The sequence below is a fragment of the Pseudorasbora parva genome, chromosome 18 (genome assembly GCF_024679245.1).
Source record: "Pseudorasbora parva isolate DD20220531a chromosome 18, ASM2467924v1, whole genome shotgun sequence".
Lineage (NCBI taxonomy): Eukaryota > Metazoa > Chordata > Actinopteri > Cypriniformes > Gobionidae > Pseudorasbora > Pseudorasbora parva.
The window spans coordinates 32,769,487-32,786,703 of NC_090189.1; the positions used below are offsets into that span (position 1 = coordinate 32,769,487).

At 43.0% G+C, this 17,217-nt stretch overlaps 1 protein-coding gene across 9 annotated transcripts in view; it reads right to left on the reverse strand.

The window, feature by feature from the left end:
• The window catches only part of dbn1 (drebrin 1), a 130,914-nt gene that overhangs the window by 46,548 nt on the left and 67,149 nt on the right, over nt 1–17,217 (reverse strand). For all 9 annotated transcript variants that reach the window (XM_067423387.1, XM_067423386.1, XM_067423385.1 and 6 more), the window contains exon 2: nt 5,516–5,571. In XM_067423387.1, coding sequence (XP_067279488.1) covers nt 5,516–5,571 — 56 coding nt within the window. The remainder of the gene's footprint in view (nt 1–5,515; nt 5,572–17,217) is intronic.

The window sequence follows — 17,217 nt, forward strand, 5'->3', positions numbered from 1 at the left end:
GGCGGGCATATCAGTATGCCGTACTACCATTCGGGCTAGCTCTGTCCCCTCGCGTCTTCACGAAGATTGTCGAGGCAGCCCTTGCGCCACTCAGGCAACAAGGGGTTCGCATCCTGAACTATCTCGACGACTGGCTCATACTGGGCCACTCTCGGGACCGGGTGTGCGAACACAGAGATCTGGTTCTCCACCACTTAGCTCGTTTGGGCCTTCGGGTCAACTGGGAGAAGAACAAACTCTGCCCCGTGCAGAGGATCTCTTTTCTCGGTATGGAGATCGACTCGGTCGCCATGTGCGCGCAGCTTACCGGCTTGCGCGCGCAGTCGCTGCTGACTTGCCTCAGGCAGATAGAGAGCAAGAGTGCGGTTCCACTGAAACTATTTCAGAGGCTCCTGGGGCATATGGCATCTGCAGCCGCGGTGACGCCACTCGGATTGCTTCATATGAGACCGCTTCAGCACTGGCTTCGCGATCGAGTCCCGAGATGGGCATGGCGGTCTGGCACGCTCCGGGTCCCAGTGACTCAGGCCTGCAGACAGACACTCACCCAGTGGTCGAACCTCAGCTTTCTACGGGCAGGAGTGCCCCTAGAACGAGTTTCCCGGCATTTTGTTGTATCAACAGATGCGTCCACCATGGGTTGGGGTGCCATGTGCAATGGACATGCAGCCACCGGTTCTTGGTCAGAGAGCCAGAGCCGCCTGCATATCAATTGCCTCGAGTTGCTGGCAGTACGTTTCGCCCTGCACCGCTTCCGAGCGTTGCTGAAGGGTCAACACGTACTAGTCAGATCGGACAACACGGCCGTAGTAGCGTACATCAACCACCAGGGCGGTCTACGCTCCCGCCGCATGTCTCAACTCGCCCGCCATCTCGTTTTATGGAGTCAGAAGCGCCTGAGGTCCCTTCGTGCTGTCCATATCCCGGGGATCCTGAACCGTGCAGCCGACGAGTTCTCACGGGTTCAGCCAATCCCTGGGGAGTGGAGACTCCATCCCCAGTCGGTCCAGCTGATTTGGGATCAGTTCGGGGACGCACAGGTAGATCTGTTTGCCTCCCACGACTCGTCCCACTGCAGCCTGTACTATTCCCTGACCGAGGGCACGCTCGGCAGGGATGCACTGGCGCACAGCTGGCCGCGGGGCCTACGCAAGTATGCGTTTCCCCCAGTGAGCCTTCTTGCACGTCTTCTGTGCAAGGTCAGGGAGGACAAGTAGCAGGTCATCTTGGTCGCCCCGTTCTGGCACGGCCGGACCTGGTTCCCAGAACTAGTGCTCCTTGCGACAGCCCCTCCCTGGCCAATCCCTCTGAGACAGGACCTACTCTCTCAGAGACGGGGCACCCTGTGGCACCCGCGTCCCGATCTTTGGAACCTCCACGTGTGGCTCCTGGACGGGACGCGGCAGGTTTGAGTACCCTACCACCTCCGGTGGTGGCTACCATCACTTCCGCTCGGGCCGAGTCCACGAGACAGGCCTATGTGTTGAAGTGGAACCTCTTCGTCAATTGGTGCTCTTCTCGCCAAGAAGACCCCTGGAAGTGCCCGATCGGGTCTGTGCTCTCTTTCCTCCAGGAAGGGTTGGATCGAAGGCTGTCTCCATCCACCCTGAAGGTTTATGTGGCCGCTATCGCCGCTTACCATGACCTCCTGGACGGGAAAACGGTAAGTAAGCACGACCTGGTCATCAGGTTCCTGAGGGGTGCGGGGAGACTACATCCTCCTCGTGCTCCTCTCGTACCCTCTTGGGACCTCTCAGTAGTTCTAAGTGCTCTGCAGAGGGCCCCATTTGAGCCTTTGCGGTCAGTAGATGTTAAGTTCTTGTCTATGAAGACAGCGCTCCTGACCGCACTGGCCTTCATCAAGAGGGTAGGGGACCTGCAGGCATTTTCGGTTGACGAAGCGTGCCTGGAATTCGGGCCGGCCGACTCTCACGTGATCCTGAGACCCCGGCCTGGATATGTGCCCAAGGTTCCCACCACTCCGTTCAGAGACCAGGTGGTGAACCTGCAAGCGCTGCCTTTGGAGGAGGCAGACCCAGCCTTGGCATTGCTCTGTCCAGTACGCGCTCTTCGCGCTTACGTAGACAGGACGCAGTGTTTCAGGACCTCAGACCAGCTCTTTGTCTGTTATGGTGGGAAGCTGAAAGGGAAGGCTCTCTCAAAGCAAAGGCTGTCTCACTGGATAGTGGACACCATTGTTTTGGCTTACCAGCAGCAGGGATGCCCATGTCCCCCTGGGGTCAGGGCCCATTCCACCCGGAGTGTGGCCTCCTCTTGGGCTTTAGCACATGGCGCTCCGCTGACAGACATCTGCAGAGCTGCAGGCTGGGCGACACCAAACACATTCGCCAGGTTTTATAACCTCCGAGTGGAGCCTGTATCCGACTATGTACTCGCCTCTACAAGTGGCCGGTAATGGATTGGCTCAGGTGTCTTCGCTTGCTCGCCATTCCACTCCACGGACTGGATACGTGCGATATGCTTCTCAGGTGAGTTCCCCGAGAGCCCTGAGCTCCTCCAGCACTGACGACGCCGTCGCCAGTAAGTCTGCCCTTAGCCCAGACACTCGTGTCCGGCCAGGTGCCCCATGTGCATGGTTCCCCTCCGGCGACCCCCACATGTGTATTTCCACCGTAAGCCTCCCTGAGCGGGTGTATTCCCTTGGCAACCTTGCCACCTCCTGGGGTTAAAAATCCACCTTCGGCTGGTACCCCAGTGATCTTCCGTATGCAGCCCCCCGGGGTCATACGTGTATCCCTAAGTCCTCCCTACGGGTAGGCATCTTGGCGCATATCTCCTCCTGGAATATGCCTCCCAGTGTACCTTGGTATTCCTGCGTTAAGTAGAGGCCTTTGACCGTCTAACTTGCATCAGGGTTCTCACGCTTGCGCAGGGCACTGGAAGACAGCCGAGTGGCGTTATTGTATTGGGACCCCCATTCGTCAGTCACTGACGTTACGTAACGTCCCGTTGCCACATCCGCTGTACCGCTGGAACGGCCGAGAGTTCAGTCTTGGCTCCTCAGCAGGTAACATAATGCGATTCATGCCAGCTACTTCCTTATATACCCAGGTGGGTAGGCGGAGTTACGCATGCAAATTTCGCATGCCCACGGCATTGGCATTGCCATTGGGCGCTTTCTAAGATCTCGAAGATGATTGGCTTCTAGGCGAAACCCCCATTCGTCAGTCACTGACGTTACGTCTCCGTTCCCTCCTCAGGGAACGAGGGTTACATACGTAACCGAGACGTTCTTTTTTTCAGGATTCTTAGCTGAATGAAAAGTTCAGAAGAACAGCATTTATTATAAACAGTCTTTTTGCAAGGCTTTTTGTAATATTTGTTCATTTCATAAATGTCTCACTGACTGTCTTAATAAACTATAATGTGCCTTTACTAAATAAATATTTCTTTTTTAAAATCTTACTTACCCCAAACATTTAAAAGACAGTGTATCATGATTTCCAAAAATAAATAAATAAATCAACTAAAACTGTTTTAAACATTGATAATTAACAGATATATAATAGAATGATTTTTGAAGGATCATGTGACACTGAGGACTGGATTAATAGCTGCTGAAATCAATCACAGGAATAAATTATATTTTATGTATGTATTAAATGTATTACAACAGAAACCAGTTCATTTAAATTAAAATAACACTTCACAGTGTTACTGTTTTTTACTGTATTTTTGATCAAATAAATGCAGCCTTGGTGATATTAAGAGGCAACTTTCAAAAACCTTCAAAAACCTTAATGTTTCTAAACTTTTGACAGGTATATAGTAGTAGTATTTTTTACGCACTTTATGAATAATATCTAAATATGTTTTTTAGTTAAAAAAAATAACACAGAAATAAAAATAAAAAAACTATTAAAACAATAATTCATAATAAAATACTAATTTGTAACATCGGTTTCCAAATGTTTCCTATTTAAGTGGCTTTCCATCTTCCTGATAACCGTGACTGATCGTTCTCAGAAGAGGTATATGACACACACACACACACACACACACACACACACACACACACACACACACACACACACACACACACACACACACACACACACACACACACACACTCTCTCTCTCTCTCTCTCTCTCTCTCTCTCTCTCTCTCTCTCTCTCTCTCTCTCTCTCTCTCTCTCTCTCTCTCTCTCTCTCTCTCTCTCTCTCTCTTTTGGAAGTTCTTTCCTGCTCCGGAAAGAGGAAATTCAAATTACACAAAGCAGCAGACATACAGTATAAGCCCACCATTTACTGCCCACATAAAAAAACAATAGTTCCATGATTATGATTTCAATGTGCAATTTTCCCCAACTTTGTGTACACTAAATGGATCTAAGTAAAATACAAATCCTTGTCATTTAAACTGATCATTTGAAATTGCACTTGAAATTTTAAATCTGATTGGCTGGGCTATACTATACACACACACACACACACACACACACACACACGGTCGTGTTTTCATGTTTTATGGGGACTTTCCATAGGCGTAATGGATTTCATACTGTACAAACTGTACATCCTATCCCCTTACACTGCCCCTGCCCCTAAACCTACCCATCACAGGAAACATTCTGCATTTTTACTTTCTCAAAAAAACTCCTTCTGTGTGATTTATAAGATGTTTTCCTCATGGGGACCTAAAAATGTCCCCACAAGGACAAGGATTTCGGATATTGCCATCTTTGTGGGGAAATGTTGTCCCCATAACGTAGGGATTACCAGGTCACACACACACACACACACACACACACACACACACACACACACACACACACACACACACACACACACACACACACACACACACACACACACACACACACACACACACACACACACACACATACACACACACACATGTACATATATGTAGTCAGGAAACACAGAATAAGAAAGTCAGACTGTTCACTGTAAATAAACATTGCGGAAAATCTCTTGCAAACAAAATTCCCACAACAAATCTAACTTGTGAATGGTGTCCTCTGTGCTAATCAACACAGCCCTAAATAATAACCTTCCATCAGTCACTGACTAAATGATTGTCATCAGAGTGAAATGACAGGTTTCCCTCCTCCAGCTCTGAGGGAAAATACAGACCGCGCAGTTTGATGCAACATAATAGTTTGAAAACGCAGTACTATTTCAACTGCTGAGTGACGCTTACTGACGCCAGCGTCTGGGATCTGTTCTGATCTTAGATGGCAGGATTACAGTCCATTGATTTTTATACATATTTAGATACGCAGCAAATCAATAAAGATGTTTGTCAGTGCACAACTCCAACAGTGTTAGTATCACATTTAATGCGTTTGGTTTGTGTGTCGTGATACAATCGCACAGTGGCATTCACCAGCATAATCATGGTACATCAACAATGCAAATGAATGCCATCAGTCACAGCCGACAGAGTTATTGCTTGTGCATGACTAGGTTCTGGTTGGTTATTATTAGATCATCTATATTTGTACAGGAAGTATGTTGAGATGTAGCCTACCTCCTGATGAAGACAGGATTAAATCATTACTGTCATCTTCATATGTGTATAAGGCCCTGGAAAGCAGAGAAAAGAGGAGAAAATTCAGTAAAACGGCTATTCAGTCAAAGAATTCAGCAACAACAAAAACACATCAATACAATGCAAAAAATAATAACAACAGTAAATATCAGCAACAATTGTGATTGCTGCTAAAATAAAATATTGGTTACAGTTTAAAGCCCTTATCTATAATGCATTAAAAAGGTATTCATAATGTACATTATAATACATTATATATTTTCATAAATAAAGGTTACCAAAGCTAAAATGCATTATAATATTTGCATATATTTTGGAATTGGTTGTTTGTCATGCGTTTTAATGCCTTATAAAGTAAAGTATTACCAAAATATTTGATCTGTAAATATTATATTAGGTCAGAGATATTGCACTGATCAAGTGACAGTAAATAATTACACTTTTACAAGTGAAGTGACTTTTATTTTTAAAATGAACTGTAAATAAGTGGGGGAAAAAATGCTATTCTATTGAACTTTGTATCGATGTATCATGATTTCTACAAAAAAATATTAGGATATATAACAGTTAGAATAACAGAAAATTATATTTTAAAATATTTAAAATGTAATAAAATTGAACAGTTGTTTTAAATTACAAGCAATAAATAACAGCATAACAAATAACATAGCTATTAAATATAATCATAAATAATAAATAAATATAATCTTTAGATTATCTCAAAATAAATATATATTTCTCATACTGTGAATTATATAATATATATATATATATATATATATATATATATATATATAGAGAGAGAGAGAGAGAGAGAGAGAGAGAGAGAGAGAGAGAGAGAGAGAGAGTCAAATCGATTAATCGTTATTAATCTCATCCAAAATAAAAGTATGTATTTAGGTGTGTGAACTGTGTATAATTATTATGTATATTACAAATACACTCACATGCATGTATATATTTAAGGAAAAAATATTTATATATAAAATGTTTATATTTATATATTATATAAATTAGTTAAAATATGTACAGAATATACATGCACATTTTTCTTAAATGTATACATGAATGTGTGTGTATTTATATACATAATAATTATACACAGTACAAAGACATATTATGTAAACACAAACTTTTTTTAGTTTAGCACTAATATATTCACATTTATTAGGCAAAACTATATATATATATATATATATATATATATATATATATATATATATATATATATATATATATATATATATATATATATATATATATATATATATATATATATATATATATATCTCAGTTATGGCCCATAATATGCCAATAATTATTCTGTGCATAATACTCTTATAAAGAAAATAAGTCTGATTATTTAGAAAAGTAACAGCACAACTGTCTTCAACAAGCCGCATGATTTGAGGCATCATTCATGTCTGGAGCACAATTGCTGTGGGACAAGTTATATGTCTTGGTTTAATACTTTAGGCTCATGGTTTCTTCAAAGCAGGTATATAAAACACAATGAAAGAAACAAAAAAAAAAATGAAAAGGTTTTTCATTTCCAAGTCAGACCCATGCACACTCTCTTTATAAAACTCATCTCTGCAGGACAGACAGACCGGAATGCATTCTATCCAGAGGGCCAAAGCAGTGCACTCTGGGTCAAGGGTGCTGTTAGCTCAGAGGAGAAATGGCATTACCCTCTGTCATCTGAGAGCTCTGTGTGTAGGAGGATAAAATATGGAGCACAAGTACTTGTCATGCTTCTAATAAAAGTACAACTGCTGCTTTTTCATCCTGTCTCACGCTCACCTGCAAAAGCAAGAGGGATTCTGGTACAACCGATATCTAGAGATATTAATTAATTGTATACGCTCTGATAAAATATTTCCCAGTATTTCTAACATGCCAAAGCTTTGATGTTTCATTCTTTAAATAATGGAGATAATCATTAACATACTGTAGCACACAGCTAATCTCATTCCCCATCGCTGCAAAATAATGAGTGGGAGTTTGGTGCTACGCTAGTAAAGACAACAAAGAGAGGAACAGAAGTTCTACTGCCGTAAGCTACAGCATGAAGCATGGGAAATGGATGAAAATGGCGTGTCTTGTTGTTTAGATGAACAGATGTACAATGCTGTGAATATTTTGTCCCAAAGCCTAATAAAAACAGGAACTTTGCGGAATAGAAATTGTGGTTTCCTTGTGAAAAGAGAGTACACTTAAATGTATTTAATATGTCCAAAAGTATATTTTTTTAATACTGTACTTGCGAACAATATTAATGAAATAAAAAGCCACTTAATGCCTTTTGCTAATCTTCAGCATCAGTAAAATGTGTAATTACAAATAAATGTTGAAATGTATGCATGGCATGCTAGTTTCAATAGGAATTACATTTTCATACAAGTATATTTTAGTTTGGCAGTAAATGCCTGTCATCACATTCAGTAGTACACTTTCACCATATTTCAAAGACAATAGAGTTAATTATGAAATTAAGTACGATGTACTTAAGTCCTATTTAAGTGTGCTGGAAAAAAATACATTCTTAAGTTCAGTCATTTTAATTAAAGGTCATGAAATGCATTTCCTGGGCTGCACTTAATATGTTAATAAGATTTTTACATCAAAAATGGTCATAATTTACAAATAAAGGCATTTTTAGCCCTCTGCTCTGAACACTGTTTGAAGGGGCGTGTCTGCTGTGAGACTTAAACGCCCACTGCTGTGATTGGCTAACGTCTTTGCATATGAAATAGCTAAATATTACACCCCACTTAAAAACTTGTATCACTTTTTTACTATTACAGCTCTCAAGATTAACTAATCGGAAAAAGGGTTGATTATAGCATTATATATAGATCTACAGCATTATACTTAGATACTTAGAGCATGAGAGTTTGCAGCGATGAGCATTGTAGCCGATCACATGTTGAGCACATGAATGCAGTCATCTCATCATTACAACTCGATTTCTGCACTCATGGATGCTTTTATTATAACTAACAGTGCAAACACAATGTAAATAAGAGATGAATTGATTATAACGGGAGTTTTGGCGAGAATCCAGAACTCAGTCACTGAAAAACTCACGCTGTGTGATTGACAGCTAAAAAAAAACTGATTTACTAAAAAATCGACAGTGAAATGTAGCATTTACAAAAAAAAAGTGCTCAACTAAGACATTCACGTTGTTGAAAAAAAAAAGCGCATTCCTTACATTAGGATCCTTCGGAAAGTAATGTCCTTTTTAGTCCAGTGATCCTGTATCGATCTTCTCTCCTCGTCATCTCACTAACACGCCAGTGGGCGGAGCCAAAGTTGCAATGATACAGTAGGTGTTGAATTTCTTCTGCGGAGGCCGTTTTTCTCCTATATATTACATCATAGACCGGCACATTCCACAACGAGTCGTGCTCTGGGCTTGGTAAATGTAAATGTTCTGAAACTTATTCTTATATTATGATGACCTCTTATATGCCAAAAGCTCAAGGAAAATTTTATTTACGAGTTCATGACCCCTTTACCATACAGTTAAGAGACCGAAAAGCAATATTCTTAAAAGTTAAGCATATATTAACTTTAACGGCGGTATTCGTTAAAACGTTTTTTTTGTTTTTTTTAATGAAAAAAGTACTTTAAAATATGCTTAAATGTACTTATTTTTCACAATAACAGTGCCATTGTTATTAGTTGTGTGAGACATGGGTGTTGCTTCTTGTTCTGAGTGGTTTTCAGTGCATATTCAGTGCTATTTGGTTGTTAGGGTGTTGTGATTGGTTGCTAGGTGGTTGTTCTAATCAAAGTAAATCTATAGAACTTTTTCTGCCAGTTTTATAATTCGAAAAGGCTAAAAATATGTCCAAAGCACAGACAGGCTGATTGAACAGTGAAGACTTCCCTCAACCGACACTATCCTCCAGCCTCTATTCTGACAGGCTTACAAAGAGACATATTATAATGCAAACAATCATATGCAAATGTTCTGGAGCGCTGGAAGAGAAAGGGTTTGGCTGCAGCCAAAGGGTAAAATTACTCTACAGCTCATCTTAAATAAGAATTATGTTGTCACATGTTTATGTGGGTAGAACAAAATGAACAAATACTTAAACAGAGAAGCAAGCACGTGTGGTTGAAGGTCCACAAAGTTGATTTGGATGAGTTTCAAAAATGTAGGTGGGGTATAACTACCCTTATCTGACTGTGTTTGTCTTGCTATCATGAGACTAAGATCAATTTAAAATTGAACATTGGTCTGGGGAGTCTGCTCTGTATTTTCTACTGCACAAGAGGCCGGATAAATAAGCATTATTCGAATGACTGTACGCAATTGGATAGTCCGTCAACCAATCAGACCACAAGAGGCGTGATCAACAGGCAACGACCCATCGGTTCTCTATCCGTCATCATGTTAAACCCGCTAATAGCGGGCCAGGTGGATAAGTAAGTCTGTGATTGGTTCCCGCAAAAGTGTAACAGAAGCGGTAGAAATGAATGTACAGGTTTCCAGACTGAGTTGCCGGGCGAAATCAAATCGCCAGCAGATCAGGCTGGGTTTACCCAGTCTATGACTGTCTGTCATAATGAGAGGAATGTTGTGTGCAATGGCTATTTAATAATCAATCCCCAAATCATTAATTAAACATAATCAGCTTTAGTAAATTACATCTAACAGAGATCACTTCATCATGTTAAATGAGCCAAAGGCCGAACAACAGTATCAGTTCTTCGCAGCATAACAGATTCTACCATCATTCATTTGCCAAATACAATTTAACTTGTAAATCAGCATCATAACTCATAACATTAAGGTTTGTTTGAAAATAATGTAGTATGTAATTTAATGCAATAAACATGTATTAAAAGTAATGTATTAAAAGTAAGTAGCAATGCACAATGTATTGATATCATATCAGTTAATTCCTGATATTATAGATTTTATAAATTTTTTAGGGTTTGTTAAAATTAGATATTAAATTGTGCATGCACTCACCTTGTTTTTGCAATTAGATCACCTTGTTGTAATCTAAAGACCATTTAAAGGGGTAGTTCACTCAACAACAACAACAACAAAATAGCAAGATCATCTTAAATCTATCTATATATTAAGTCTATAAAACTCATCCCTACTCAGAAGGCAACTCCATATTTACATTACTTTCTGTAGGTTGTTTTTCAGATCATTGCTAGGGGGTTGCTAGGAGGATGCCCTAAGCAAAAAGCACCACTAATAAAAGTAGTGTACTAATGAGTTGAGATTCACTCATAGGGTGAGTGAATATGTTTCTGCTGAAACTTCAACTGGCCATTATTTTGGATCCTTTAATCACAGGCACCCTGGGGCCCGTTTCAATAGGGAGGTTCAACCAACTCTAAGTTTAAACTTGAACTCTGAGTTGACTTACCCTGAGATGGGAAACTCTGAGTTTTGGGTTTTGCTAAATTGATGTAGTTCAATTAACTCTGAGTAGACTAAGTAGTAAATCACGATTCACCATGGCAACAGCACCAAACAAAAAGACGCCTGCATACTTCCGGGTAAAACTTACGTTTAATTCTTAATCATTGTTATAATATCAGAGGGGAAAACTGGCAGAACGGCAAGTTATTTAACTAATATTCATTTTCATGGTATCCCAGGGGCAAAAGAAGAAGAATGTGGTAGCAGCTAAAAATTAAGTATATAATTTAATCAGGTAAAGCTTTAAGCACAAAAGGTTCATAGGTGTAGGATTCATAACTTTGCAAACATTTGACATATTAAATAAATATTTACAATTAGTGTTCAGCAGCTTTTTCCTCATAGTCTAATGCTCTTTTCACATAATGTTTTCTATTCCAACACTTCATTTGTGAATTAGAGTAATGAAATTAACATTTAACTTCTACTAAGGCCAACAGCAAGAAGGAAGAGGCTCATAAAACACCTGCACTGAAACATGAAGAGGAGATGGAGGAAGAATATTAACATAGAATATTAAAACAGGAAAAGAAAGAACTGTTGCTTTTGTATTTAGCAAATAAAGATGACCAAATAAACACCAGTGGTGTATGGCATGTATTTCACACTACCCTTCCTTCTAGTATTCTTCCATTTCATATAGTAGCTAATCTTTCATTTTTGGAAGGTGCGATGATGGGAGTATGCATACCAATGCACCCAACCACATTGGAAATCCTAAAGGAAATATTTATTATTAGGTTTCTTCCAGAGATTGCAATAAGATTTCAAGTGAACATAATTTAACCTGATTTCTACACCACTGACCTGCAGTCCTGTGAAACTCCTCTTTGAGGCTCTCATGGGTTTGTGCCCAGGAAATCACACATGAATGAATGAATGAATGAATGAATGAATGAATGAATGAATGAATGAATGAGGCATTTATATAGCACTTTCATATGTAATACTGTACATCCAAAGCGCTTTACACTCCTGTCAGGGGTCTCTCCTCAGCCACCACCAGTTTGCAGCTCCACTTGGATGATACGACGGCAGCCACAGTACAACGGCAAACATATTCAGAAAGAGTGAGGCAAACTCTCTGTCTTGTAATTTCCAGTCAAAATATCTAAAGATTCTTAAATCAATGCGCATTTTCTAGGCCTACATAAGAAAAATTACAGAAGTATTTAAAATTGTTTCCTGGGGGACAAAAAAAAAATCTTATTTAAGTGCATTTTCTTATTTTTCAAATTGTTTGCCAAATTATTTCTTACTCAGTAAGAAAAACATTTTTGCTGCATGAATGAATGAATTAAGGATTTAAACATTGCTGGCACTTTAGAAAGGAGAGAAGAGCAAATGAAACTCTGGGTTTACAGAAGAAAACCTGCTTCAGACCAGGTTAGGTTCACAGAGTAAGTTTCCCGGCGGTAACTAACTGTGAGTATAAGTTACCTCTCTTTCAGAAACTGGCTTGACTTACTCGGGTTTTACCCGGGTTACTCAGGACTTTTTCTGAATGGCCCCCAAGGCAAGGTCATGCATTATGTGTATACAGTGCAGAAAGAGATGAGAGATTTTAATCCATCACATGTGATTACTTGGATCCTGCAATTATTATGTTGATTACAGAGGAGCTGAAAATAAGTCACGTGTTCTCTGGAAAATATATACCCTACAGCACCAAAAATAGACCGACTTGACTACGCTCTAATTGTTTTCCATCTGAGTGGTCCCACAATTAAACATCTAGGGCAGAATTCTAAAACCTCTCCCGAGTTCCTCTTTCATCACCTCTAACTGAACCATTTCCCCTCTACCAAATATCGCCATTCCCGTCAGGGGCCTCAGCCAGAGTCATTAGGTCCCTGGCTCATTCATAGTCTGTCTTACGATCCCCCCGGCTAACATAACGGTAAAACTCACACACAGTGCTGAATATGCCATGGTAAAGAGTACAAGATGGAGGAAATATTAGGAAATAGGAAATACCGCAGAAGCTATATCAGAGAAAATAATACAGGAAGGAGGTGCAGCGTTTGCTGTTGTGCGCTTCTATAAATATTCCATTTAAATCCGACTCGTTTTATTATTCATAACAGACTCTCATGACCTAGAAACGCGGCTCAGAGCGTCAACGAGTCCTGAGTGAAGCTGAGCGCGATTTGCTCAAGCCCCAGAGTGGGGGCTCCTCTATTGTCTCGCAGGGTGGGAAACATGCGAACAAACTCTCTTTATGCTAATTAAAGCGCTCCCTTAACGTCAATGAAACGTTGAGGCATTCTTGCCATACTGAAATCACTCAAGCATAAACACAATCACGTGTTTACATCCAAAGAACGCAAAATATTTACAAATCTTTTAAGTCATAATGATATTTGTATAATTGCCCTTTTGCCATTTTATAGATAAATTCTAGATCCTGTAACCCAATAAACAAACACACTATAAATACTTGCAAAAATCAAAAACTTTTTATTAGAAATTTTTCCTTCTCATGACCTTCTTTAGGCATATATATGTATAATAGACACATGCCTGATGAAGGTCATGAAACCGAAACGTTGCTAATAAAAAGTTTTAGATTTTTGCAAGTATTTATAGTGTGCGGGATTCCCTTTTGTTTGTTTATTGAGATTTTTGGATCTGGGTATCCTTTGTCCTACCCACCTATTCATCAGCTACAGGTGTGTGATGGTAATTGTGCACTAATAGATCCTGTAACCCAACCACCAAACTTAAAAATAACCGCTTTATATAAAAAATACTTATATAAATAACGTAAATGGTGAAAAATGTGTAGGAAAATTAAAATTTTACTAACAATATAGCATTAAAAATATATTTTGAGCCAAAACAAAATATAACAAAACAGACAGACAAGTGTAATCACATAGTTAATTAATTGTAAAAATTTCTAAAGCAATACCAAAAGTGGTCCAAATGATGTATCGCAGTCAAAGTCCTTTAATAGTTTTGTATGAGGTAGAAGACAGAATGTAAAAGGGTGGTTGATTATGATTTCACTTTTTCAACTTTAGTTAGTGTGTAGTGTTGCTGTTTTAGCATAAACACCATCTGCAAAGTTACGACGCTCAACGTTCAAGGCAAAGGTTAGATATTTTCTTCTAATCTAAGCAGTTGGGCTGCTTTAGAGAAGAGGAAGAGTTGTTGTAGAGCACTTTTAGGTGTCCACATAGAGCCCTTAACATGCCGGAAAAAACGGCTCGGGTTATGTATATAACCCTTGTTCCCTGAGAGGGAACGAGCACTGCGTCGAAACGCTTTGGGGATGCTCCCTAAGCATCAGCGAATCTGAAGCCTGAATAAACACTAGTCCAATCCGATTGGTCGTGCGTGATGACGTCATTGTGACGGCGTACCCGGAAGTATAAAAGGGGAGCCGGCGCATAATGGCGGCAGTTCTTGCTCTGAAGCATGCGCTCCAGGCGTGCCGAGGTGTGGCGGTACGACGCAGTGCTCGTTCCCTCTCAGGGAACAAGGGTTATATACATAACCCGAGCCGTTCCCTTATCGAGGGAACTTCCCACTGCGTCGAAACGCTTTGGGGAACGAGTACCCACTAGGCCACACCGAGGGTAGCGCCTGTCCTAGTGTGAAGCCGGAAACCGGGCACAACTAGGGTTGGAGCACCCTCGCGCCAGGCGTCGCAGGGAGATCCAGGCTATAAAACCTGATAAAAGTGTGTGGAGTAGCCCACCCCGCCGCCTCGCAGATATCCTGCAGGGGGACCCCAGAAAGGAGGGCCACCGAAGAGGCCATGCCTCTGGTGGAATGTGCCCTCACGGCTACAGGTGAAGGCAAACTGCGCACCTGGTAAGCCATGGTTATTGCCTGGACTATCCAGTTACTGATAGTCTGGGTAGACGCAGGCAACCCCTTCTTGGGTGAGCCAAAACACACCAACAATTGTTGCGATCTCCTCCACTGTGCGGACTTCGCCAGATACACCCTGAGTGCCCTGACCGGGCAGAGTAGGTGAAGCCTCCCCTCTTCCGCCGTCACGTGAGGCGGAGGATGAAATGCCTGCAGAACCAAAGACCTGACCACCCTTGATGGGACCTTGGGCACATAGCCCGGCCTAGGGTGCAAGATGGCCTTTACTCCACCCGGGGCAAACTCCAGGCAAGTCGGCGTTACTGCCAAGGCCTGGAGATCCCCTACTCTCCTTAGAGAGGTAATGGCGAGTAGAAAGGCCACCTTAAGGGTCAGATTCTTAGGTTCTGCTGACTCTAGTGGCTCGAAGGGGGCCTCAGCCAATCCCTCGAGAACCACTGCCAGGTCCCAGGTTGGAACTCTGGACTGAGCCACAGGCCTCATCCTCCGAGCCCCACGGAGGAACTGTACAACCAGCTGGTGCCTACCCAAAGGCCCATCACCCAGAGGAGTGTGGAAAGCCGCAATGGCAGCCACGTACACCTTGAGTGTGGACGGGGTTAGGCCCGCAGAGAAGCGATCTTGGAGGAACTCCAGCACTGAAGCCACTGGGCAGTTAACTGGGTCCTCCTCACGCCTCCTGCACCAAGTGGAAAATACATTCCACTTGAGGCTGTACAGTCTCCTTGTGGACGGAGCCCTGGAGCTGAGTAAGGTCTCTACCACCTCTGCCGACAGGCCAGCCTCTAGGTACCTGGCCCCCTCAGGGGCCAAACCCAAAGGTTCCATATCTCCGGCCGGGGGTGGAAAATCGACCCCGCCGCCTGAGACAGGAGATCCCTCCTCAGAGGAATCTGCCATGGATGACCTGCCAGCAGGGCTATGATATCCGAGAACCAAACTCGCGTCGGCCAACGGGGTGCTACCAGAAGTAGACTGACCCCCTGCCGACGGACCCTCTCCAGGACTCCCGGGAGCAGAGCAATCGGGGGAAATGCGTACAGACGCAGCCTCGGCCACGTCTGCACCATGGCATCCAACCCCAACGGGGCTGGATGCGTGAGGGAGAACCACAGTGGACAGTGGGACGTCTCTTGAGACGCAAACAGATCCACTTCCACTGGGCCGAACCTCTCGCATATGGCCTCCACCACTTCGGGGTGGAGCCGCCACTCCCCGGGCCTCAGCCCCTGCCTCGACAGGATGTCTGCTCCCTGATTTTGAACCCCCGGGACATACATTGCCCTGATGGACAACAGTTTCCCCTGGGACCACAGGAGGATTAGATGCGCCAATCTGCACAGAGGGCGCGATCTTACCCCTCCCTGGCGATTGAGGTACGCTACGACAGCCGTATTGTCTGTCCGCACCAGGACATGTTGGCCGCGGAGGTCCGGGAAAAAACTCCTGAGAGCTTTGTAGACCGCCATCATCTCCAGGCAATTTATGTGCCAGGAGGAATGACGGCCCTCCCATGGGCCCCTCGCAAAGCGGCCGTCCATGACCGCGCCCCAACCAGTGAGGGAGGCGTCTGTTGAAACGGATTTCCGGCAACAGGACGCTCCCAACACTGGTCCCTGGGACAGAAACCAAGGTTTCTTCCATATGACTAGGGAACGAAGGCATCTGCGCGTTACCCTGATCATACGAAAAGGATTCCCTCTGGGGGAAAACCCCTTGGTTTTCAACCACCACTGGAGGGGTCTCATGTGTAGCAGGCCGAACGGTATCACGTTGGACGCTGCTGCCATGTGCCCCAGCACTCTCTGAAAGTGCTTCACAGTGATGGTGTGGCCTAGCCTTATTCCTGAGACCATCGCCAGTATGGTCTCGACGCGCGCGGGAGACAATTGTGCCCGCATCGTCGTCGAATCCCATACTACCCCTAGGAACGTAGTCCTCTGGGACGGCGTCAACACACTCTTGTTCGTGTTGAGTCTCAGCCCCAAGCACTTTATGTGGGCTAGAACGACATCTCGATGCCGAACCGCCATATCGTACGACTGGGCCAGTATGAGCCAGTCGTCGATATAATTCAGTACACGGATGCCCTGAAGCCTCATAGGAGCCAGGGCTGCATCCATGCACTTTGTGAATGTGCGTGGGGAGAGGGCTAGGCCGAAGGGAAGAACTCGATATTGGTACGCTTCGCCCCCGAAAGCGAACCTCAGGAACTTCCTGTGACATGGAAGGATGGAGATATGAAAGTATGCGTCCTTCAGATCTATCGTGACGAACCAGTCCTGGGACTGGATCTGACTCACGATCATGGGGATAGTGAGCATTTTGAATCTGAACCTCCTTAGAGACCGATTCAAATCCCTTAGATCTATAATCGGAC